General features: G+C 38.1%; 1 protein-coding gene across 2 annotated transcripts in view; it reads right to left on the bottom strand.

Annotated features, from left to right (window-relative positions):
• Window positions 1-26,918, bottom strand: part of LOC120714798 (protocadherin-15-like) — a 224,120-nt gene that overhangs the window by 22,704 nt on the left and 174,498 nt on the right. For both annotated transcript variants that reach the window (XM_040001273.1, XM_040001274.1), the window contains exons 25-29: window positions 13,140-13,249; window positions 12,495-12,635; window positions 8,466-8,593; window positions 3,385-3,600; window positions 832-920 (exon numbers count right to left, since the gene is read on the bottom strand). In XM_040001273.1, the coding sequence (XP_039857207.1) occupies window positions 832-920; window positions 3,385-3,600; window positions 8,466-8,593; window positions 12,495-12,635; window positions 13,140-13,249 (684 nt within the window). The remainder of the gene's footprint in view (window positions 1-831; window positions 921-3,384; window positions 3,601-8,465; window positions 8,594-12,494; window positions 12,636-13,139; window positions 13,250-26,918) is intronic.

Genomic DNA, 26,918 nt, shown 5'->3' with positions numbered 1-26,918 from the left:
TTTGCCAAGGTGGATAAACAGTTTGAGCACTCAGGTAAAATGGCCCTGGATCATCATCAGCGCTGTGCAAAATCTCAAATGGCATCACTGTAAAGAGCGTAACACAACTAATGTCTCTGTTTTTCAGCCTAAAGAGCTGTGTCACTTCTGTGAGAAAGACACAGTAAGCTCTTAAAAAACAGCTATTAACACCCATTTGCCTTTCAGATTGACTAATTAAGCTAAACACTGTGCCCTAAGAGCGGTAAAAAGATGCTTCATGAATCTCTATCATTAATTAATCTAAACTGGGAGAACCGACTCTAGAGGACAGACTCATCTGTCTAATTGGCCCATCCATGATCTTAATTGATCAGTCAATGTTTACTTTACACAAAAAAGCTGCCCAAAAAAACCCTACACAGGTTTTTATGAAATATCCATCTTTACTAATGCATATTTGCTTTTATTAATTGTTCAACCAGCTGACTCATATACATCACTCTAGTCCTTACATTTTTAATGGAAATTAAAGTTCGGCCTTGAGCCTTATGTCGCAATAGACAAAACTCAAGCTGAATTTTCTTTTCTGTGCCAGTTTTAGCTGGGAAATCTTTTAAAGAAAATAATTTCAGATGAGAAAATAATAGGGTTTTTTTTTTTTTTTTAATAATAGGTTGCATAGCTGAGATTAAAAGAAAAAATATTGCAAAGGACATTTGATGAAAGGAATACTTCATCTTACACATGATCTTGCATGGAAAAAAAAACTGTTAGTAATACATACCGCTTCTTTTCATTAAAATTAGTTTTTTTTAACTTATGTTTAATGAAATGTGAGCTGTGTCCTACCTAATGAGCTCTTCCCTCTTCTCTTCCACTAAAGTGGGTGGGACAGTGGACACAACAACCTGCATGTCCAATGCGTTGACCACAGAAACCTGGGAGAAAGTGTGAGATAGCGGGAAAGACAGAAAAGAAAGATAAAGTTTAAAAATACACCGCGTAAGCCAGTTATCGACACATCCTACCGTATGTTAAATTATTGAAATGCTTCTTTAGGTGGACCCACTAGTCGCCAGCTTGTATCTTTGCCATGTGGCAAACTTAAGAGCACCTAATTCCAGTGCCAGAGTTAAGTGCATAGGCAACAGCCTCTGTGCTCTGAAGCCAAATATCCCATGTGGCTCCTGTGAAATTAGGTTTCCCCTTGAAAATTAACAAGCACCATAGTTAAGCACTCACTGGCCTCTCATATACAGCCAATGTCCCACACCCTCCTTCTGTCTCGTTAGAGGCTTGTTAGCTAGACATATTTCACTGCAGTAAAAAATAAGCTTGGCCACAGTCAGGAAAGATAAGCATTGAACTGGGGGCAAAGCTGAGCCCAAACACAGCGGGTGCATGCGTAAATGAGTGGGAAACAGACATGCACTCAGAAAAAGACACAGACATATATTTAGATGAACGCGCACGCAGGGAGAAGTGCATAATGTTTGCAGAGCTAATACTCATGGATAAAAGAAAGACTTTAATTGGATCATCAGCTAGTGGCAGAGGCCACATATCGGGGTGTGTTGTACCTCCTGTGAATAATTCAATAGACTGGAACCAAAACATTTAATACTCAACAGAAATAAAAACAAAGCAAAACAAAACAAAAGGCAGGGATCATCATGTAAGATCATAAACCACAAGGTATTATAAAGAGAAGCTTTGCACGAAACAAATCAAACGCGCTCTCACGTATTAACATCATTTCTGAGGTTGTTTCTTAATGCAAGATCTTTTTTTTTTAGAAACTGTCTCAGGTTGTACACATTTATATACTAACATGGACATTAACAACACAGAAGTATAATATTCCAAATAACTCAAATAACAGGTCACACTGATATCAAACCAGAAAAAAAAACACATCTGAAAAAAAGTATCTATAAAACTTTTTTTTAATATCACAAAACGCAAAAGAAACTCTTTTACTGAATATGTTTCTGCATCTTTTTATTTGAGGATGACATTACAGCCTCCTACAGCAACACATATTTAAAAGAATTTCTTTTATGTATTCTTCACGGGTTCTCAATTGGGCTGATGTCAGGAGATGATGGAGGCCCACGCAATGATTTTTTTTCCTTTTGTGTGCCTCCCTTGGTGGTTTGGCATTAGGCTCTGTCCGATACTGTATCAAGAGTTTTTTGGGACTTGATCCCTTGCTTGTAATACTGATAACTCATTTGACCTCAACTTTCCTTAATATGCTCTTAGCACTACTTGTCAGTGCTCTAAATCCCCCACAAATCTTTTCATGGTTCAGTCATCTTTCTTCACCTTTCAAAAAAATATCAATGTTCTCATGAAAAACACAGCGCTCCTGCTTTTTTCTTTAGAAAGATTTCCCTTTCTTCAAATACTGCATGACAGATGTGACTCGCTTATTAATCTGATACAACCTCTTTAAGTAGTCTTAATGAAGACCCTCTAATGCAGTGAAGTAATTAACAATGCCGAGATTCATACAGTGATGCAAAAGAGATGAGAAACAGAACAGGCAGATAAATGAAAACCTTATTATGTTGAAATCCTACTTAAATGTCTAATTTGGACCATGATATGAAACAAAGTACACACTCAAGGCATACTCCAGTATTGTACTTTGATATAGTCCCAGGACTTCAGTTTAAAATCTGTGTAGCTCTTATGGGTCTTGCTCCTAAAAATAGAGATCATACTTCCTCTAATGAACCTGCAAATCTTATGCATTTTCAGTTTGGCACATAACCCACTGTGGAAAACAAACTGCAACTTTTTACACTGTGGTTTTTAAACAGATTCAACAAATAAATTCTAAAGTGTTCAATTAACAAGCCTGAGATATGGTGGCAGGTGGCTTGTCTAACCTCAAAGCCAATTCGTCCTGATTTTTACAGTCTTTTTGCTTGTTGTAGTTTAATATGCTACATATGATACACAGACAAAAGTAGTTTTTTTTTTTTTATTGAAATCCTGCCCAAAGCCTACATGGGTCTTTCTCAAAATGTTAAACATTTGAGCTCACAAAACCAACATCTAAGATTACAATAATTCTGAAAAGAAAAAAACCAAAAGAAAAACTAAAACAAAGAAATTCCACAACAGTTTGCTAAAGGCTGTGCTGCTTTTCCTTGTGACTACTCAATGCACTGGGAAGTTTTTGGCACAGCCATTCACCTAGGCTTTCCTGTATAAATGAATTGTGGACAGTTGATGCCTTCGCTGCATAAATATGATGCTGTGGAAGCCAAAAAAACCCACAACCAATAAGCCTCTGCCATGCCAGCGGCATGCAAGTCAAAGATTAGCAGGGAATCCTATATTTATCTCTACATCCCTGCATCACATGGAAAGCATCATATGGATACTTACCACCACTTCAGCGCTGTTGCTAAGACCTTTTCCATAGTCATCAGTAGCAATAACCTCGAACTTGAAGTAGGATCTGCGCATGTTCCGAAACATGATGGCCGACTTGACGATACCAGTGTAGGTCTCAATGACAAAACTGTCCTGGCCCTCTGGGGTGGGTGGGATGATGAGGCGGTATGCCATGGCACTGTAATTCCCAGTGTCCTTATCGGTGGCCTGTAATACAAAACACCAAATAATCTCAGAAATGTTAAAAGTTTAAGGTCATCAAAAAGAGAATATACTAATCAAGTCTTTCAAAAAAAAAAAAAAAAAATGGTGATTGTATCTGAATACATCTAAAGCCCCAGTCGCTACAAAAAAGTGCATTCCATGACAGAAACCAACTAGTGAAGGAAAATTTGAAGTTTACTTGTTGGTTGGATTGCAGGTTGGGAGAGGCTGCCAATCTAGGTCTCTAGACCTGTATGAAAGTGGCTTAAGCTAGAGTCACACTAGGGAAAATTATTGTGACCATGTGAGATCAACTTGCAATCTATGTCTTCAAAGACAGGAAGCAGGTCTGAGACCACTTGCAGTCAAGTTGCCATCTTCAAACAGACTTAAAACAAGGACAGATGGCAATAACACAGAGTCACCCCGCTATCAGCTTGCATGTAAGCATCAAGTTGGCACTTGCATGCAATCTGTTTCCGATTAACTGTGATAACTCTCAAATCTGTTCTCTCTTTCAAATCTTTTGCCGTCTACATCAGAAGTGTAGCACTGGAACCAGGGGAAAACTTGTCACCTGTGAATCGCACAGAATCAATCACAACTCTCTCAGGTACAGATTGGGTCAGATCCAAGTGGGGCAAATTTATAATTTTCACATTTACAAACAAAACAGGCAGGTAGTTCATTTAATCAATGACCAGCATGCTACCAAGACCAGAGCGAATAGGACACCCTCCAAAAATTTAGTTCTATAAGCGTCGATTTAACCTAAAAAGCAGGCTGAGGTGCATTCGTTTTACTGTTATTCCTCAGCTATTCTGCAGCTCTGTGACAAATCAAAACACAAACAGATCTTTTTTTTTATATTCCCTTTGTTCAGTAAGTTATTAAAATATGTTTGGACAGCATTCATAGATAGCCATTTTACTGCTATTGGTAGAGTCTATTAATAATTCAGTGAACACACCAAAAAAAGAAAAGGAAACAAATGGTATAAGAGTGGAGCTCTTCATTTATGTTGATCTACTGGGGGATTTGTTTATAATTTTATTCCAAGCAGGTGTTCTCTAAAGTAGCTGACAAGAGAGAAAAGAGGTGCAGCTGGAGGCTCGTAAGTTATCTCCCCCTCATGTGGTTTGTTTCAAGCTGCCACAGCTTTACCCATTGTTATCCACTGTAAAAGGCTAAAGAGATGGCGAGGGTTGCTGCCAAATCTGAGTATTCTTAACAGTTTTTGAATGATTTCTGTAAAACACCTGCAACTACATTTATGAGCTTTTACATCACATTATTACCTGTAAGCTGACATGTAAAGCTTATTAGAAAAGGCTTGCTTATTCACACATCCAGCAGCTACAGATAAAAAATTACTGTTGATTTGGTGCAGCGCTTCTGGCCAATCCCAGTCGCAACTTTCTTTTTGAAAAAACAAAACAAAAAACAAAACAAAACAAAAAAATGCTCACTGATGGAAATATCTGGCTCTTCAGCTGCTAAGCAATAGGTTACACTATGTTTACCAGCTTGTGGCTAACACTCCGTCTGCCATTTGGTGCTGTATAGTGATGTTTTTTGCTCAACAGCTGCCTGCTTTGGTCAAAATGATCCTGCGAGAGTAGTTAGATTGAATCAAACCACTAAATCTGTAGCCAGACAGTGAAACAGTGACCTGGAACGCACTATAAAGCTCCATAAAGCAGAGGGGAGCTGCAGAGGCAGGTAGTAATTCATCACTATGAGCAATACCTAACATCAGTTTTGATACATCATATTGATCCTTAAGTCAAAATTCTGAAGTGCATTACATTTTAGTAATGACTGTTTCCTGTTTGAGTGATTTAGGGGTAACGGTTCTAAAATCAAAACCAAACCAAAAAGATAATAGATGATTCTCACAATCATCCAATGCATAGAGATTTTAATATATGAATCTTGTCAAAGCATTTTATCGAGAAGCAACAACAGAATTCACCCATCAACCTCTGAGGCATATGTTCTGATTGGCGACTGAGCTTACAGGCAGGCATCAATTTTCACAGTACTTGTCTTGGGAAAGTGACACTGATAAATAGGAGCAATCTCTTTTTTTTCTGCAGCGGTTCGCACAGGAGAGGGTTGGAGCTAAGGGGGGTGCAAGGTCCCAATGGAAGGACTGCATAAATCAACAGAGTGAGATATCCTCGCTGGACAAAATTTGGCCGAATATACTTTATCTGAGCATCATTTATGCATGCTAAAGGTTTTATGGACACCGGGGAAAAACTGTCACTTAGAGATGTTTGTTTCCAAGCTGCCATGAGACAGCAAAGGGAAAATATATGGACCCTAAAAGCTAGGTCAATATTAAAAACCTGTCATATTACCAAATATGGACTTATAAAGTAGCCTTGAGAGCTTGAGGCATTTCTTTCTTTTTTCCCCTCATTTGCTTTCAGTCTAGGAGGGATTGAGTGTCACTTTTTTTGGCAACCTCTGAGTCCTAAATAGTAAATACTATTACTACCACCACTACTATCTACTCTGTAACATTTACATACTCCTAAAATTACACTGCACAAATAAAGCAAACATGTCTGACATTGGAAAATTCATCTACTTACATAAAAATGTCTGCCAGTTAGTTGGTGTAACTCTTTTTTTAGTATTATATTATGTTACTGTTTCTGGAAAGAGTCTATCAGCAGAAGGTCAGTAGTGTCATAAATTTGTTATTACTTTTAAATATTATCCCGAGGGAGAGCAAGCGGCAATGAACTTCCTGAAATAATGTTTCACACCAGCTATATTCCAAAGAATCATGGGCCTCTGGGGGAATCTGTTGTGGTCCAAGAAAGTTTGAGAAACATTTACACTATATTTCTTTTTCCATTCCTTTCTCGTTTTAGTAGTAGATGAAGATAATCCAATTAAGAAATGGGACTAAAATATAACACTAAGCCATTTTTCAATAAAGAGAAATATCCAATATTAAGGAAAAATGTATGTGAGCCTCTCAGACTGCCAGTTATTTTCAAGATGAAGTCAGAACCATGTGTTCAGTCAATGGAATGAGAACCAGGTATCAGTGGGCACCCCCTTGCTTTTATTTAGGCAACAAACCCACACATCTGAGCCAGTGAATAATAAGATGGATGATATTCATGAGGACCTCGAAAAAGAATTGCTAATGTTCACAAGGTTGGAAAAGGTCTCAGGGTCTTTCTTACATTGGCTAATTTTCATGTTTGTCAGCCCACCATCAGGAGAACCCTAAACAACAAAGGTGTGCATGGCAGGGCTACAATGCAAAAACAATGCTCCCTGTCGGTCTGCAGTTTGTACATCATATGGAGAAAGCCAAAAGGCTGTTAGAATAATGTTTTGTGTAGGCATGAAACCAAAATAGAAGTTTTTGGTTTAAATGACACGCGTTGTGTTTGGAGAAAAGAAAATGCTGCATTCCAGTATTTCATGCTATGAAACAGGGTGGCCCTGTTTGGCTGCAAACTGGCTGGGACGACTTCACTGTCACTGGAAAATAAAGAATATGTTAGGCCATGTGGTGGAATGGGTTAAAACTCCATGTCAGGTTGGAGGAGTAACTACCAGAAACATAGCTACAGTTACTAGCATCCAAGGGGATTTTGACAGTAGCAGATATAGAATATTAGATGACCTTTTACAAGATATAATTAACCACGTCTAATATTTATTTTTAGGTTTGTTTCAACTCAGTTCTCCAAGTATATTATTAAAGGGCTTGTGTATTGATGTGCTAATGTTTTAGGTCATGTTTATGTTTATGTTACATATTGTCGAGAATTCTAAAGAGTTCACAAACTTGCATGTGCGTGTCAATTACAAGTTAATCAAGAGGCAGAAAAGATGGAGACAAAGCTGTACTGATCATGTGTTTTATGGAAATCCACAGTTTTTGAAATTTGAAAGCTGCAATAATTCCCATCCCTGCCTGAGGTCTCAGTTTGTACTTTACTACTACCTACCTACATCTAACTATTATAGTGTATTTTGCAAGATTTCCTTTTCTTTTCACTCCCTCAGTCTTCTATGGGCTTTAGTTTGGTACCTTTTTTACATCAGAAGGAGAGCCCGAAAAAGCTCTTCCTGCAAGGCAATTATCAATATAAAACCCTGGGAGCACAGCAGAGTGCAGACCTTGTCTTTTTCTCGCTATGAAGATTTCTCACTTTTGGTCCAGCACCTGCAAAAAAAAGTCTTTAGATGTGCATAGCTTTTCTGCTTCTACCCACAAGTACAAGTGCACAGACTGTATAACATTCAGGATTATACAGGCTACTGAAAAATAGATTATGTCTTAAAGGACATAAGTCATTTAAGGGCATTTATGCCTTTTTTATGAGATCACAGATATAATATTACTACTACTATAACTATTACTACTAGTACTCCTAATGTTGATACATTTTTGCAGGTAATGCATGAAGTAGCTCTTTAAAAACTCTGTGGACAAACACGATCCTAAATGCACAATCATACCCATAATGCAGAGTGTAAAGAGTATTGTACACAATGAAAAAGTGAAATCTTCTTGGTACAACAGGCTGACATTCAGCGGGATGTCCAGCCATGCATCTGAGAACACACTGAGATTGCACTGCTCAGCTTACTCTGATCCCAGCTGTCTGTGGAAAGGCAAGCAGTGGGGGGAGTGAAACTGACAAAGAGATGTTACAAGCAACAGGGGAGGAGACCAAACTGTGTTGCACAGAGCAAAAACTGTCACACCATGGCTGAAGGGTAAGTGTAACAAAAAAAAAAAAATCAAGAGTCTTTACTTTTTATACATAAGCAGCAAAAACAACAACGACAACAAAAAAAAAAAACCCAGTTAATCGTTTTCTTACCACTATCTTGAGCACTGAGCTGAAGATCTTAGTGTCTTCTGCCACACCGCCTATGTAGAGCTTCCTGGAGAAGACAGGAGGGTGGTCGTTCTCATCCAGAACCTCAATGAACACCTTGGCTGTGTTAGCTGCAATAAATGACACCAGAAGGATTTCAAATCCTGTTTAAGCTTTTATTTGTTAGTTCTTAGTTTCTTTCTTAGTTTATGCAGGGCTCAGCTTGCATACTTAAGTGCACCTACTTTATTCATGCTTCCCCTGACCTGGGTTAGCACCAGCCTTACAAAAGTAGAGTCGGGACATGCAAGCTTAGAAAATTTATGTCATCGAAATAAAGTAAACATAGCTCATTTGATTATTGGAACTGGAGTTGTCCAATTTGTCTTCAAAACTGGCATGTCATAATAATTTTTTCATGGACATCAGCCGGTCTACAACTTCAAAAGAAGGCCTGAAATAATTTCCCAGAATATTTTGAAAGTTATTTATCACTGAAACCATCACACAGTGTCAACAAAGTTGTTTTTTTCTCGTTCCTTCTCCGTAATCGACACCTCTGGATAGCTCTCACAGATTGTAAATAAAGTCAGGTGGGCAAGCAGGTGTGTGTTTTTCCCTTATTTGAGGAACGCATCTTTGACCCCTTTTGTTTTACTTTAAAATTGATGCACCCGCCTGACTGAAAATAGTTTTCTGCGGGTATATTCCCCTTCTTCTTTGGAAAAGCCCTCTTTATTTAGTAGTAATTTCAAGCTGCACTGCAATAACCTTTTGAAGTGGATTTGAATTGCATGCTGAAAAGAGAAACATGTTCCCTTATTACCGTCTCAGCCCCTTCCAACAAAACAGCGCGAGAAGCTATTTTGGCAAAGCCGACAACTTTGAGCCAGTAATGAGGAGGTTAATTTTGTTTTGATTGCAGCAAATATTCAGCATGGGGAAAAACTGAGTCTGAAGGATGTTGATGACTTCTCTCTCACTGCCCCCATAAGCAGATCAGGAAAACAACTGAGCCATTTTGCATTCTGCTTACCAACCAATAAGCAATAACACTCACACACTGAGTGGAAAATTGCTCTGTTAAATAATAAAAATTGATGATGAAATCTTAACTTCGAAACCATTATTTTTAAATGGGGTCTACCTTGTTGAGAGGTTTATTCTTCCTACAACTTGGTGCATAAAAATGCCATCAATAAAAGCCAGTGGAAGCTTAAGAGGCAAGCATTTTGCACATTATTGGGAATAATAATTTGAAGGGCAGCCAATAATCAAGCTGCAAGAGGGTCCCTGGAGTTACAGGAAACACTGCGAGAGGCAAGGAAGCATAAAATTGCGCATAATACTAAATTTGCTGGTTAAGTGGCCTTTTTGTGAGGCTTCTGAAATATTCATTCTGTCCCTTTAAAAAGAAACACATGTACAGAGTATTTCATCTGCCTAATTTGTCATAGTTACACCAATGCAATGTACAGCATAAATATGAAGAGCGGAAAAAAATCAAGACTGCAATTTAGGTAAAAAAAAAATTGCAGTGTCAAGGACCATTTTTCTTCTAGCGAGATAAAAAAAAAAGTAAAGCCATGTGGCATTGGCGCTAAGGATGCACCAGGGGAATTGGACAAACAAAACACAGCACATCAAATTATAGGGACAAAAGCTGTAGTGTGAGACATCACGGGAGGACTCGAGGGAACGGGGAAAGAGGTCTGCAGAGTGTCTCTCTCCTCCCGCTCTTTGCAGAAAGTGGCCATCCTCCATCAGCACATAAAAACATAAATATAGTCTCTCCGACTCACACTCTGGACACTCATAAAGATGCATGAACAAAACAAACCTATTATGAGAAGAGGAGTGCTTCTAAGCCCGTCTAGGTTTGAGTGCATTATTATTTAGAAAACATGCAAGTAAATATTGTCTTAGTCTGGGTTATTATATTGTATGCATGCATGTGTGGATCCTGAACATTTGCATACATATGTAAGGTACTGGACCCTAAGAAGGTCACTGGTCCACTAATTGATAAAAACACATTAATGAGAAGGAAGATGCTGTGCCTCACGGGGGCCTGATCATTATAACAAGAGAAGTGTGACGAGTGAGTGCACTCATTCAAAACGGGGTGCCTGCTTACAGCGTACTTGTTAGAGAAGCTCTCTTCTTTGTGGGTATACAAGTGTTGATTACTTTTAATTATGGTCATTAGTATGTGAGAGACACAGTATGACAAAAAAGAGCAGCAAACCATCTACTAAACCTTATTTATTGTTAGAACACTACCCATCATTATACAAAACATGAATGTCAGTAAACAGAACCATAAATGAGCCTAATGATATTCCAGCTAGGGCATGGCTATCAAAGAGAGAGCAGTCTCAAGTCTCCGGAGTTATTTCAAACCTCCACTGTGACAGTGGAAGCATCCAGCAATTTATGCATATTTCTCAAACAATCATACCCACTTCACACAGCAATGGTACGCTGGAGGTATTTTTAAAGTTTTAACTTTTCTCTCAAGCAACTTCTGTCCACTTTTCATGAGTTATGTCAAGAACAATAACATGAATGCCTTAGAGGAGAGACTACCTAAACTCACCATGTACGCGGAATTCCTGGACAGAGAGAAAAGACACTGGGATAGAAAAGGAAGAAACTGTGACAATCGGTTTTTGCCATGCTTCAAGAATCACCCTTGCCAACCAACATATTCTGCAGTTTATTTTTTTTCTAGTACACCGAGGCCTTAAGAATGGGAACACGCACAAATTCCATTAAGTGAGAATTTGCCATGATTAATGTTTTCTCACCCACCCTCGTTATGTGGTGATTTGTCTAAATTAAGAGAAATGGCCTATTTTTTCCATTGCTAGATCTTTTTGAGGAATTTTGACAAAGCATTTTTAACAATTTGTGATATTACCGGACACTGAAGCTTTTATTTCTCATACTTTGAACATTTTTATTAAATCACCATAACTACAAGATGAACATCAAATCTGTTGACACTGTTGAATAGTGTTTTAAAATAGCAGTTTAATAGGCATAAAATGGTATTTCTTCAACAATAAGGTGATTTGCAAATAGATATTAGCTGAAAACTTGGCATATCTATGCGTGGTGTGCAGCATGTTTTGAGGAAATATGAGGAAATTAGACAAATGGAGGACAAAAGAAAAAGTGGTCTTCAGAAATGTTCTCAGCAGAAGGGTGGCTGTCAGAAGCCATTCTTAAAGAAGTGAAATGGTGTATGCTAAATTACACAAAACTGGTCTGAAAAATCAGTGGCAACAGGTCTTATGAAGTGATGAATCCAAATTTCCCATTTTTTGATCAAATCATCATCAATGTGTACGGAGAAGTTCAGGAGAAAGGTACAACAGTGAGTATCCACAGCCATCTGTAAAATATGGTGGAAGCTGTTTCATGGTTTGGTAATGCATTTCAGCCAGTGGTGTTGGGGATCTTGTCAAAATTATGAAATATAAGTACAGAAAAGCTGGATCTCGCCCTTAATTAAAGGGAATCATCTTGACAGAGAAAGGAACAAAAGGTATCAGATTTCCAAGGAAGAGCTTTGAATTTCAGTAAAGCTTGCCTAAGAGTTCAGGTTGTTTTGAAGAATAAAGGAAAACCAAATACTGACTTTCAAACTTGTCAGAACTGTACAAACCCTATTTTTACCTTATATACTGCATTTCCATCTATTTTTTGCACATGTTTCAGTAGACTGCTTTCATTTTCCTACCAAAATAAAAAGAGAGATGTTGGCTCAAGTCTTCTACATAGCAATGTAAAGATAAAGGATGAAAGCAAGTGATTATAAACTTTCTAATAATATAACCATAAATGGTCAAAGTGAGGAATTTACAGTAATATCTAAGATAATGGATGAGTTGGTCCCTAAATTGGATAAGCAGGTGTGAAAATGGATGGATGGACCTTGAATACCATAATTTCTGTCCTGAGTTTAAACATAAACAATCCAACAAAACTTCCACTGTGAGTGGCTTACATGCTAACATTTCTTACTTTTAGAAGGCACACGGAGGTTGGACATGACAACCACCATTGAGTCGGCCTGGACCCTGAGGACATAGCTGGTCACGTTTTCATAATCCAGTGGTTTTGCCGTGGAGATGACGCCTGTCCTGTTGTTCACCTGAAAATGACCTGGAAACAAACAAGTGGCGTTTATGAAAAAGAGGAAAAACTGCACACATATAACACAGTAAACAGATTCACTGGTGAGTTCTATAGTTTTTAATTTCTCGCAACCAAATGGTGATATGACCAGAACTATATGACTTATTTTTTTTTACACAATTAACAACAAGAACTCTTGAGGTGCATGTGGACAAGCAACTATTGACTGAGGGTTCCTTCTATATATGTCTTCTATTTTTGGCTGACTGACCTGAGTCAGCCTCACACCTCTCCTCTTCAGACTTTGCCAACAAGTGTGAAAAGTGATGCACAGTTCCAAGTACATCAATACTGTCCTCTCTGACTCTACATAGACTTCTAAACAAACATCTAGATGTTTTTCACTGAGCATTTTAAGATCTAAATCTCATTTTCACGTTAAATAAACTGGGTTTTTTTGCACCTATAGTGGAATTTAGCACTTAGGGTCAAAATGACTGCATTGTATACTGTATAATCTGCAGGCCATACCTCGTTCGTTTCCTGCAACAATGGAGTAGAAGATGGTTTGATTGATAGCAGCAGCAAGAATAATCCCTACTGAAGTGCCAATAGGAGCCAGCTCACTAACTGGAGGGAACCTGAGGAGACATCAAACACAATCATAAACCAAACAGTCTGCCAAAACATAGCAGACCTAAATTCAGTATCACACCAAAAGCATAAAAACTGGATATAAAAGCAGCTACACAAAAGGTACAAAAGGTGTGTATTTTGTCCATTTTACAGACTTTCATAACATTGTTGCAAGAGTTATTCCATCCATGATGCGTCCAACAACCCACCTGCCAAATATCTTAAAAACCTAGTGTACCTGATGTGGGGTACTTAAGTCAGATATATTTAAGAACCTTGCATTTTTAAACATAGATTTATTTTGCACTGCTAAGGTAGTGGGAGGGTAAATCTGTGAGTGGATTCTTTTACGCTCGATCGTTTATTCATTAATTCCTCACATTCTTTGATATGTTGTTTCTTGAGCAAGCTTCACCAAAGCCCTTTAACCTTTAACTACAAAGAAACTGAATGGTTATCATGTAATAAGGCTCTTTTTTTTTTTTGGTCGATATGCTACTCTTTTAACAGTTATGCATGACTATCAGCCACACAAGTGTGTAATCATATCCAGCAGATATGATTGTCACCACTCTCCACAGAAATTACAGCTGCCTTAAATAGCAGGGAACCCTGTTGTAGCAGTGTGACGGTGAGGGATGATTGAAGACGATAATGTCATCACACTGCAACACCCTCTTGTGATACTGTGTGTGTTTTCTCATTTTTACTCTCATCTCTACATGTATGGTGTGTATGTGTTGCAGTTTTTATTCAAAGTTAGACTATTACTCACAGCAGCGGTAGGAAATCAGTGACAGCGTTTGTGGGAGTAATGCTCACAATAATCTCTGACTGTCATATTCTATTAAACAGAATATGTTCAGTCTGACTGAAAAACACGGACTGCCGACTATCCATGTTTATGACATGTAATTAAACACTTTTATTGCTTTACTCTTTGCTGACACCTCTGTCATTTTCACATAGAGGGAAAAAAAAACAAAACAACAACAACAAAATGCAGCACATTTAAGAATCTGTTATTGTAATTTCATAAAGCAACTCTCCCATTTTAGATGGCAGTTGTGAAATGAGAAAGATTGAATCCATTTATCAATATGAAGAAGAAGAGCAAGAAAAACTATATTCAAACAGAAACAGAGGAGTGTATTGTCTGAAAAGATGTGCAGGTTTTCAGACGATAAATTACACTGGCCTTACTGCTCAATGAAGTAAAACAGCATGCAGAATCATCTTGGACAGTTTGCAGGTGTAACAGTTCATAGAGCAAGTTTTAGAAGAAAAACAAAGGTTCAAATAATACAGTGTTGAAGGACAAAAAGTTGTTATTTTAAAATTGTCTATTCATACTATTGGCTATAGTATGAGTTTCTGAAGACAACCAATCCTCAAGGACATTTTAGATTAAAAATAAATCTGTAAAATAGGAGCTGTTCTCTTTTACAAAGAATGACACGCTATTCATCCTCGGAGATATTATTGTGGCCTGCACTGGAATGACTGCCTGCATTAATAACACTTTCATCAAAAATACAGCCACGTTACTGACACATCAATAACGTGTTGTTTGGATGATACTAAAAGACTTCTGTTCGGTTTCCCTTCGGGTATGCTATTGTGCTGTCGCTGAATAATTGCTCTGTCTCTGTGGCACCCGGGAGCAGGAATCCACGCCATGCTTCACAGTGATGGGAACCAATTTATTAATGTGGTCTTCGCGTAAGTGGATTACCTGGCTCGGGAACAACTGGTTGACAAAAACACAGAGGCAGCGTGAGCACAATGTGAGAACAGTGATGTGCAAAACAGCCCAAAATGTCAGTCTCATAACTGTGCCATTCATCGGAATCCAGGATCCAACACAATGGCTATCCTCAATTTTAAAGTAACCTTCACTTCACTGCTAGTACACTTACAATCCACTGTCTTGTATTATATACTGTACATATTAATATAGAACGCAGATTAATACCACAGAAATTGAAATATATATTCTTTAAATACAAAACTGTAAAAAAGTCTTGCGCCACCCACCTTCTCTTTACATTTTGCTTCTAAGCAGCCAGACTTTTTCTTTTGCTTTTGTTTTTTGTTTTTTAAACATGGTGTTGAAAAATAGATATCCTGGCTTTTATGAAAGAAACTTTTCTTAACAGTCCAGTCCTTTGTACATGACCATCATTTTCCATTTTCAGAGGATTTATATTTTTGTTAGTTAAGCCAATCAGCACAGACCTATGCATCAATCAAGCACAAGTATGGTTTGAATCCATCATCTGTTTGCTTGCATCTTCTGCTGCATTTGCATTGGTTTTCTTCAACTATTCTGGCTTCCTCCCACAGTCCAAAGACATATTACTTATTGGTATTGTAATTGTAAATGTACCCCCTACTAATTTTCTAGTGATTCAAGATCTAAATGAGGATTAATTGGTGTTTCTAGGCTAATAAATAAATTAAATAAACTGAAAGTGATAAGACAGTACCCCAAGGTTGAAATTGTATCTGCACACTCTTTATTGTTTATATATTGTTAAGTAAGTAAGTAAATAAGTTTAAATGGAGTTAATGGTGTTTGGTCTACAGATCACAAAAATCAAATTAAATGCTAAATATATATATGCATAAGTCTTTATGTTGTCAGTATATGAAACTGATACCCAAGAACTCATATTGTCTTTGCTGTTCATACATACATCCTGCTAAAAATGTGTCCCGTCTGTAAAAGACAACTTGTGTCAGCCTCATGTGTATCATTCTTGAGGCCTTAAGCTGGATTTTTTGCTCTTCCTACTGCAGCAACCGCATCCAAAAAATAACACATTTGGGCCTCGGCGTGAAGACCGAGATAAGCTGAGGTGGTGGTAAGCGTGAACCACCTCAGGTGAGCTTTATAGGCAGCAGGTCCTCCAATCTAGGCAAGCAACACAATCACACCAGACCATGGAAAACATTATCTACCCAAAAGCAATGGACCTCATGTGATGACCTTTTCCCTTTGATATTTAAAACCCCTCTGTTGTAATTCCATGCCAGATTCACCAAATTTGAGCAGATCCTCAAATTTGGTGAATTGTAAAAACCTCCTTTACGTTGTCGTTCTTGGTGACATATTATTAGAAACATGCTGTATCCCAAATTTTTCCACTGGAACCTTTAATGGGAACATTTTATTCCCAAGAGTTAAAATACATGAATAATATTCATAAACCCACAACAGGAAGAAAGAAAAACAAAAATGAAAAATCCTTACCCTTCTAGTTAAATTTTACCTCACTTATTTAAGATGATTTCTTTAGCATACTGGACTCCCAAAGTCATTCTTCACAACTCTGAAGTCATATCTATTTTTCTGTAGTGAAAAAAACGAAGGTTATTTGTAAGAGAAATGTTTCAGCTTTGGCGATCGTGGCTTTGGTAAAACTTTGGAATGGAGCAGGAGAGGATAACGTGCGCTGACCTATTCAAAGGTTTTTCTCAGTTGGTCTTTAAGTCTGAGTGGGGTATGAAAGACTGTGCACAGCTTGCAACAAGCTGCATGGTGTGATTGCCAGGAAGAGGTACAGCTGACATGTTATCACTTCCCTACATAGTGGGTCTGCCTGAGGGTTGTGAGCTGCTGCGAAATGACAAAGAGGGTGTGAAGGCATCTGAAGTGTGCAGATTAGTATAAAGGTACATCCACATGTAGACAGGAAGAATGACAGAAGGGTTTGTAGAAACAATACATAGTGATAGCTAGGCATGATAAGAATTAGAGATTCCAATTCCATTGTCGATATCACTTATCAATTTGATTCTTCATTGGCTCTGTTTTGAAAGCATGCAGCAATAAAGAAATTACATTCATGCAAATATATTGTATGCTGTGGATCAAACGTTTATGCATGTTTGTTGAGGTATTTCCCCTCTTGGTTGTGATCAGTGTTGGAGTCGTTACTCAAAAAAAGGTCACTATTACACATATTACACACAACACTTAAAAGTAATGTGGTACATTACTTAATTACTCCCGGCAAAAAGTAATTCGTTATAGCCTACTACTCGTTACATTACTTTCACATTACTCTGTAAAATAACTCTGTAAAACAGTTGAAACACACGCTCTCATAATCACCATTTAACAATAGAAATCTGAGACTACAACACCACACACGATTCCTAATGAGGATACACATATCTAAGATCTTTGTCTTCGTAGAATACAAAGATGCCCGCACAAAACAGATAAAAACCAGCACAAAAAAGCAATTGTGAACAGGTAGAAAGGGAAGTTGCAGCCTGGCTGCTGATTGATTGTTATGTGTTGAAGTCGAGGGTCTGGCTGCTGAGGTTGGCATTCACTCTGGGTTCTTGGCTAGCTTAGCGTTAGCTTGGCAGATGCTTGCGAACCAAAGTTGTGTTAGTAGCATGTTGCGGTAGTTTCTGTCCTTGATGCAGTTTTCCACTTTGCCACTTACGTTTCCTTTTACGCAAAAAAATAAAAAATAAAAGTCAATATCCATGCAGTAGACTGTGTTGCTATTTTCCTCCACAAACACTGGAACTGAAATCAGTTTAGGAAGTGGACTACTAGCAACTGGTTTTCTACATGAACTGGTTCTCGATTCCCATTCCTACTGATAGTTTCAAAGAGTCAATTATGCATAATGCAATATCATATAGTGAGCAGGGCCAAATTCACTTTTCATTTCTTTCGTATTCAGATGAGCAAAGATGCCATCAAGAGAGAGAGAGAGCGGGAGAGCGAGAGAAAGTAAACGAGAGAAAGAAAAATAAAGAGAGGAGGAAGATGCTGACACATCTACAGGCAGCAGAGAATCCTGGTGTCAACATTAGGGAGGGTGAATGACATGCTGCTGAGAAGCGTGGGCAGCACACAGGTGTCAGCGAGCACTCTGCCCCAGGGCCAATGGAAAAGTGATGCTTACGAGACAAGGCAGAGGCGTATAAGCCTTGTCGAGCACCACAGGGGCCTCTGTTACAGTGTCTACTATCCTTCTACCTCGCCTTCCCTTTTCTTTCATGCACTGCATCACAGCCAGAACAAGAGGTGAGGGATGGTGACCTTGCTGAGTCTCTGCTACGGTCCGTGCTCCTTTGGTGGATATGCAGATTTAGTGCCACGGAAGGTCTGGATCAACATCAAATCCTAGACGTGAGTCATTTAACTGTAAAGTGTTCACAAGCAAATTGCATAAACAGTGTGCAAATGTCCATAAATACTGTACATACTCAGGAAACTGTTGCAATACATTTCCTACCTGAATGTTGATGTTGGCAGTACGCTTCAGTTTTGGTTCAACAATTATAAATCAGTCTAACTCAATGACTGTTGAGGTGGATTTGTGCTCGAGAGTTTGTTAGTTAGCTCTTGTGTCACCCTGGTGTGAACTTGTTTGTTCCTGCCTGGAAGCAAATTCTACGAATGACAAACATTGACTCATCTGACTTGCACTAAATTATATATAGGGAATGCATTTCAGCTCCTGCTTGAACACAAGTTGGCACAGAGGAAAAACACTCAATGTTCATGCTCTCCATTAAGGCGGCAATTTTAAGGAATTTTGACAGCCCAGGCAAAGTCAGCTCAGTCACAGCATGATTTACACAGTGAGTAGCCTGCTCGGGTGAATCTTATCACAGGATATTAAAATTAATTAGTTGGCAACATTAAAAAAAAAGAAAAAAAATGTGGAGGACTTCTATAGTGTTGCATTTATTTATGAGAGCCTTGTTCTAGATATTGGGAACTGTACAGCAGTGTAGTTAGCCAATTTATTTTAAAAATGAAGAGTCCTTCAAATTTTCAGAACACCATCCAGGTTCATCCCATAGCTGCCCTATAACCATTTTGCTTTTTTAATGTTTATGAATATTTTGCTTGATTAATTTCTGACTTCTCAGAAGTCCAGTCTGTCGGCTCAAATTTGAGTATAAAAGCCTGTATTCAGTTCATTTGCCTAACAAATAACCATATGATTTTAAGTTTTAAACAAGTTTTTGACACTTTTCTAAAATATTCACGTTTTGTTGTTTTTATGGAAGGTGATGATAAGAATCAATTTAATAAAAATGAATGTATCAACATATATAATGTATTCAAGGCCAAAAGTATTCCTCTTTTTTTTAAGCATGTCAACATAAAAAGCTAACAACTCTTTCATATAATGTAATATCACTGCACTGAGAGTTTATAGTCTTGTGTGCTATTGACTGAAGGTCAGACTTTAAAGATTACACGCTATGTTTGGCAAGACCAAAGAGGGGTGGAGAAACAAAGTGGGAATAGGCAAGTGAGAAACAGAGATAAAGGTATTATAGGGTCCCTGGACCACTCAAGATATTCGAAAGGTTTTGAAAACTAGTGCCATGATAGCCTAGATATTTCAAAGTTATCTTTTTTGGCAAGACTCAATTCACTTCCTAGAATACACAATATAATACAACCAATGTGAAGAAAAAAACATCCAAAAAGCCCACAATAAAAGCACAGCATAAAGGTTGGAGCTGTAATTCTGTCTGTTGAAAGTACACATTAAGTAGCATTAACAAATCAAATAGATACAGAATACATCTACTCCTTAAGAGCCCTCTACACTCAACAAAAATATAAAATTGACATTTCAACTGCTTTACTGCCTTCTGCTGTTACATATACAGAAAATGGAAATCACAAAATACGATGCATGTGTTTGCTTTGAGCAAAGTAGGAGTGCGGAAACTTACATGTGTAAGCGAGAGCCTATTTTCAAGCAATATAGAGCTAGAACCCCCCCCCCCCAATATATTATTAGATTAACCAGAGAGTCAAGGGCATTATTTCAACCGAGAAACAACACTGTGCAATGATTCAGACATACTGTGGTAGCTCGAATCTGAAGGCAGATAATAGATATTACTATAACCAGATAGCATTAGAGACAAATGGAAATACCTTATAGCTAAAAACCTTTAGAAGTTTAAAAAATAGCAGGTGGTAAAGACAGCCGATATTACAGCTATGCTTATGAAAATGAAAGTGCACATTTACATCAAGACTAGAGTGGTGAAATGCAACAGCCTGATCATTTTTAGCACCTGCTGTAAGATCACTGCTGTATCTCATGCTCCTAATCATTCCTTTCTTCCTCTTGCACTATTTATTGTGGCGACCCTTTCATAAATGTGAATTGATTGAGCTAATGAAATAAAACACTCATTTAAAGTAACATAAAGCAAGTTCTGACTGCTTAGAGGGTGAAGTGTAGATTCCAGAAAGAAAAAAAAACCTTATTGTGTGAGCTGTCTGCTGGAAATGGCTGCCTTTGGAGTTGTATAGGCTACTTTACAAGTAAGCAAACAGAAGAACAAAGAACATACTGATTGCCACTTTAAATGTACAATCATGCCATCTTTATATTATGATGGTAAAAGTAGATTGTAACCATCTAATGATGTTGCTGCAATCTGTGTTATTAACAATTCATTTTACAATAACAATCAGTTTTGACAAGAAAACACTTTCTTCATTTTTTTGAGAAAGACGAGGCCAACACAGTTCTAATGTGAGAAAATGTCTGGGTCACGTCCTTCTGCAAATTGCATCTGAATAAAATAAAGTGCCTCTGTTAATGTACAGCACTCTAGTTTAAACTCTTAACAGCTGAAGAGCAATAACCTTTTGCCAAGTATTGTTCAACTTATATACTGTGGCAACATATTATGTTTTTGTTTTAATTATACATCTTATTTAGCAATCACTATAGTTCAAGCTATTTCACCATTTTTGAGGCAATATTGTTACATTACATGTTCATCTAAAAGTGTAATTTGGCACTTTTCAATTTATGGCTCGAGTGCAAATATCTCCCTCCAGGTTGCCAGCACTGCACAGGCAATGTGACATACTTGCAAGCTTTCAAATACAATATTATCATTAATGTAGAGCAGTTCAAAAAGACACATGTTTTTCTTGAAACGATCAAGGCTTCCCCATATTCCTAAATTTGTGTACAATTGAAAAATTCATTACCCACGCCAGCAAAGTCTCTCTCAGCTGTATACCAAATGTAATGCAGGCAGATATTAACAAGCAATGTTTATGAACGCGTGACTCACAGTTACCAATAGGTTCTTGGAAAAAAGAGAATCTAACAAACTACTAATAAACTTCTTAGAAATTTGACACTCCTGGCATGAAGTGATGCTTAACTATGTGTTTTCAAATTATAGCATCCTGTTCTATAAAACGAGAGAACAATGTTTACAGCTTTTTCTGATCATGCTCCTCCCTGTACTGTACTACTAGGGACTTATCCACCAGACGAAGAATTTCATTTGTATTCACAGCAGCCTATTTTTCTTCGTTCCACAAGAAAGAAAAGCGGCTTTAATAAAAAAAAAAACATCTTCTTGAGGGAAATATAAAAAACACTGGCAAAGCTGGCAAATTAACATTTACTGTGCAGCCAGACGCTGTTTGCCAGGTTAGCCATGTCAGCCCACAGGACATCACTTCACATATCATCCACCGGGTTATTTCGCATACAAGAGGAGCAAGCAATGTTTGGATGCTGGCGGATGACTGTGTTGTCCAAACTAAGGCCAGCTTTTTGAGGCTTGCAATGTGATACCACAAGGTGCCATGAGGGCACTGCTGCCCTTCTGCATGTTTTACACTCAAATTAGCCACTCTACTACATCAACACCTGGAGGCTTTACTCACAGAAAGAGATTAGTACTACTCTACCTAGCAGAATAGAGAAAAGCCAGCATACAAACTCTGTTGGGCTGGTCAGCACAAACTATAAAGACCCCTTTTTAATGTTGTGTGTGAGGGTCCAGTCACATGTCTGAAGTCGGCACATGAGAAGATAAAAATTGTCAAGAGATTTTTGCTTTAACACTGGACACCATGACCTGATGTGGTATTGAAAAGGAGACAGCCAGCTGGGATTTACTTGCCTAAAAAACTGTAGGAGTTCGTATTGGTTGGAAGCATTATGGGAATCTTGTGAGCCCAAATTCACTCAAGCAAGAAGGACACAGATGTCTTTTTCAGAAATACTTTATATAGCAATGATGATATAAAGAAGAACAATGTGAGTTCTTATTTCTTTATACTGAATTAGCATGTCCTAAAATATTGGGATGCATGGGGGAGCTCAAAACTAAAGTCAGATATGATATTAAATATGAATTCTGTTCATATTTGATATGTGAGTCGTGGCATAAACTAAGAGACTATTATAGTTCATGTTCTGCCAAACTGCAAAACAGTTTCTTCCCCCAAGCCGTCAGACTCCTGAACACTCAGTGACTGGACTGACACACACACACTCACACACACCTTCATACACATCACTGCCTCAAGCACTTATCTACACAATCTCATACACAGACACACATGCATACCTTCATACATCAAGTTACTTTTTGCACAACTCACTGTCATTGTTGCACTTTTCTATTGCACTGTTGTGTCTGTATTGTTCTGTTCTGTCTGGTGTTGCACTTTGTTTTTTGCAATTTTTGCACACTTGCACTTTATGTAGTCCTGTGTTGATTGACTGTTATATGTTATATGTAGCACGATGGTCTTGGAGGAACATTGTCTTGCTTCACTGTGTACTGTACCACTTCACACGGTTGAAATGACAATAAAGCCACTTGACTTGACTTATCATCGAGCTGCACATGGCCGACTGAAAACTTCATCTATCAAATGCAAACAACGTTTCTACACATAATTGCTCTATATTGTTATTGAGTCTTATTTGGAAAGTTAGTGTGAGCCTATAATAGTTATCATACTGCTGTCTTTCCCAGCTCTCAGCATGGACCTTTATGTGATATTTGGGATTTGTGTGGTGAATGAGACATGGCGTCTGTTAGACAGCCAAGTGATGCCTGCCTGTTTAGCAGAGACAAGTGAAAGGTCAGTGTGTTTCTATTGTTTAGATGTTTAAGGCTCAGGGCAGCAGACTCAAACTTGTGGCTAAAAATCAATCATGCCCTTCAGCAGCATGAAAGAGCTCCCCAACTTACAGCTGTGATTCAGGAGGAGGAAGAAAGGATAGCAGAAAAGCATGACAGATAGATGGAAAAAGAGAGGGCTTTTTTCCCTTCTTTAAATGTAGGTTTTCAGAGAGGCATAGTGGCGATTGTGTGGGTGAGCATGCTGTAGGGTTTACAGCTAACCCTTTAAATGCTTGGCAATAACCATAGCTGAGTAGGCCGTGAACACCTCTATCACTTGTATAAATGTCTGGCAAAACAACAGTCCCAAGAAGGCTGCCAATAAAAGTGATGTATGCTATGAAAGCCTGTCATCTGACTAATTATTTAAGAATTACAACCTTGTCTGAAATGAAAATGTGATTTGGATTGGTTCTGTCTAAAAATGATAAAAGCAGTTTTCCACCTGATGTTAGGAACAGTTGATGGAGGATATGTAGTTGAGTAGCATCTTCCTGTTTAGTTATCTAAAATGAGCAGTAATAGTTTTGTGGAGTACATCCTTATTTAATGTGAAGGCTAACTCAGTGTTTTTTGATTAGTAGCAAATGGCTGTGGAGTCCAGCATGACTGGTATTTCAAACTACAGGGTATCTTGCAAGTTGAGGCATAGTGTAGCCATTTATGAATCAGATTACTGAGAACATTAAATCAGTCACTGTGGTCAGAGGGAATCTATAGGGAATTTATGCAGACTCTGGTCTATAAATATAACAAAACTGCAGACTAAAAGACTACAGTATTAGTCTTATTACGCTATAAACTATTACCACTGACATTCACATTAAGAGTAACAACGTCTAATGAAGAAACAGGGAAAAGTTATGTTTCAAAGCTGTACAAAGTTGTTTCTAAAGGACTGTGCTTAAGCCTTGAGCCATAGCTAAATTCTTTATATTTTGCTAGAAAAATGGAAAATAGGTGTAGTGAATTATTGAAATATGTTCAAACATACATGAGAATACTGTATATAAAGAAAGACAGGGTTTGAAGAACTAATGAGCTTGAAAGTCAATATTTGGTATGAACACCATCATTGTTCGACACACCCTGAATTCTCTTAGGTGGGCTTTCTTTTTATTTCTTAGATAAGTCTTCAGAAATAGTTCTCTGGGTTTCTTGAAAGACACATTCAAAGCTCTGCTTTGGATGCTGGAGGCGTTTTATTCTGTTCTCTCTCAAGACTGGTTCAATAATCTTGAGGTCCATGGTCTGACGGGAGGCAATCCATGACTGATAGTGTTCCATTATGTGTTTACGCACATCTACTGCGGGTGGGTTGTCTATTATCGGACCTGGACTTAGCAACATCCCCCAAAAACCCGAAGAGTAGAGTCCTGGCCTGTAGCCCTGCCAGTGTAGCAGAAATGATGACGGATGATGATGACAGCAGCAGCCGTTCTTCTCTGCGTGAGTAGCTTAATGTTGTTCGTGTGTAATTTACGTTGAGTAGGTTAACCGCGTTATTACATTAATACATGTAAGGTGAACTAGCAAACATCATCATAGTTACATACGGCTGTCTTCTTGTTTGATGGCAGATACTCCCTTCACCCTGGCCAAAAAAGCTAAAATGACCAAAGAAAAAGTGGAAAACAGTTAAACATGAGAGGTTTAGGACAAAGTTTGTGTTTTTTTCCATTGTTTAAGCACTGCTTCCATCCAAGAGTGATACCATATATGCTCTATAGCTGCAGAAAAGGCTAACATTGATATCTTTTGTTGGTTTAAAATGGAGCACTGTAACAAAAAATAATTTCCCCCAGGGATTAATAAAGTATTCTGATTCTGATTCTGATTCTGATCTTTTTACAAAAAAAACAGCTGAACATGAGAGGTTTTTGGACCAATTTTGTGTTCTCCATTCTTTAAGCACCGGTTTGAGCACCGTGTAAGCACCGGCACCGTTTCAAAAGTATCGGTTTGGTACTGGTATCGGATAAAACCTAAACGATACCCATCCCTACACATTACTGGCATAAATTCAGCCCCAGTTAACAACAGAGCTTCCACTATGTTTTACAGACATCTGTAGACATTCACTGTTGTATCTCTCTCCTGAACTCCTGTGTGTATACTGATGACACTTTGAACTAGAAATTACAAATTTAGATTCATCACTGCATAAGAACTGCTGCCTCTGATTATCTCTCTAAGGGCTTATGTTATTTGGCACCCTGTTTTGTTTCCTTGACAGTAGATGGATCAACCGAAGGACCAGTCTCAGGTGTCTCAGGTCCAGTAGTACAGTAACAATCAATGTTTCCCTTTATTTCTTAAAGACACGGCGTTCATCTGCTGTTGTTAGTTCCTTTTAGGCCTAATGCTGCTTCTTTTGTCCTCTACAACGCACAGCATGCTGAGATATGCCAAGTTGTCAGCTAACAGCTCTTTGACAGTCACCTAGTATAGGTACTTGGTATTTGGGAAATACCTAGTATAGCATTTTATGCCAGTTTGACAGGCATAAAGAACTATTTAATTCCTGCCAAACTGGGTAGTCTTTGCCATTTTCACAGGTTCAACTAAAGAAATGGGAGCATATTGTGTGGTTTTGTGACAAGCTGCTGGTGACAATGTGCCTAAAATTTCTTTTCCTACATTCCCTGGGTCAGCCCTTAACTTTGGTGCCTTTAGTCAGCTTGAATGATTCACGGGTCAGTGTTTAGTAGCTTAAATAACAAAAATTCCCTGAAAATATTCAGGTACTGGACTGAAACTTTTTGAAAATCAACTATAAAAGGAAAAGTACAACAACAGTAACTTTATATAAGGTTGAGTGTTTAAAAGTGTTTTTATGTTCATTTACATGATGCAAAAAAAGGATATGCACACATGTAATTTTAGCATACTGCCACTTTGTGTAATGGTTTAATTACTTGAGGTGGGAATGTGGGTGCAAGCACAAGCAGTGACACTATGTTGTTTATTGTGATAATGTTGACACTCTTCATTGTGCTAGCATTAAAAATAAGAGCATTGCTTGCTGATGTGCTGTAGTGCTCTCACCAAGATTACTAAACTATTTATTGACAGGTATTGCGTAACGGCCACATGATATTCTTTCCATTTAGTAAAAAAGGCCAACTATTGCAATCTCCTGGAAAGTGTGCAGGTAGAATGAAATGTATATCATTTATGATAAGATAGTTATTTTTCTGATACAACACAAAGTAGAAGGAAAATACTCTGTATAAAACTGAATATTTGCTAGAAAAACACAATTATTTCCAGAGACATATGCTTAAAATAACACCCGGAAACAAATAGCATTACATGTTTAGTAATGTAACATATATGCAATGAGCATTTAGTTATAATGAGCACAAAACTTACACCAAAGTGACAGCTGACATTTACAGAAATACATCCCTTTGCTGAGGAGAAAATGAAGAACTATAAAATGAGGAGAAGACAAAGTGAGAAAGAAACGGACAGAGATATAAGCTGAGAGGAAAAATTCGGGGGATGTGCGAGCTCGGCAAGGTAGGGGGGAGGGAGGAGGATGAAGTGGAGGAGAGCAAAATGACATACTCAGAAGCAGTGAGGCAAAAGTCTCATGTGATCTAGAGTAGATTTAGAAGGCGAAGTGCCGTGGGGGAGATAAGCAGCACGGGAAACTGCTCAGATCACAGGTTTGTAACATAGGGCCAGAGATGTAGCCTCAGTACA

The sequence above is a fragment of the Simochromis diagramma genome, unplaced genomic scaffold, assembly GCF_900408965.1.
Source record: "Simochromis diagramma unplaced genomic scaffold, fSimDia1.1 OVJJ01000421.1, whole genome shotgun sequence".
NCBI classification, from domain to species: domain Eukaryota; kingdom Metazoa; phylum Chordata; class Actinopteri; order Cichliformes; family Cichlidae; genus Simochromis; species Simochromis diagramma.
The sequence above is the reverse complement of the archived record's forward strand: the minus strand, read 5'-3'. Positions and strand labels throughout refer to the sequence as shown.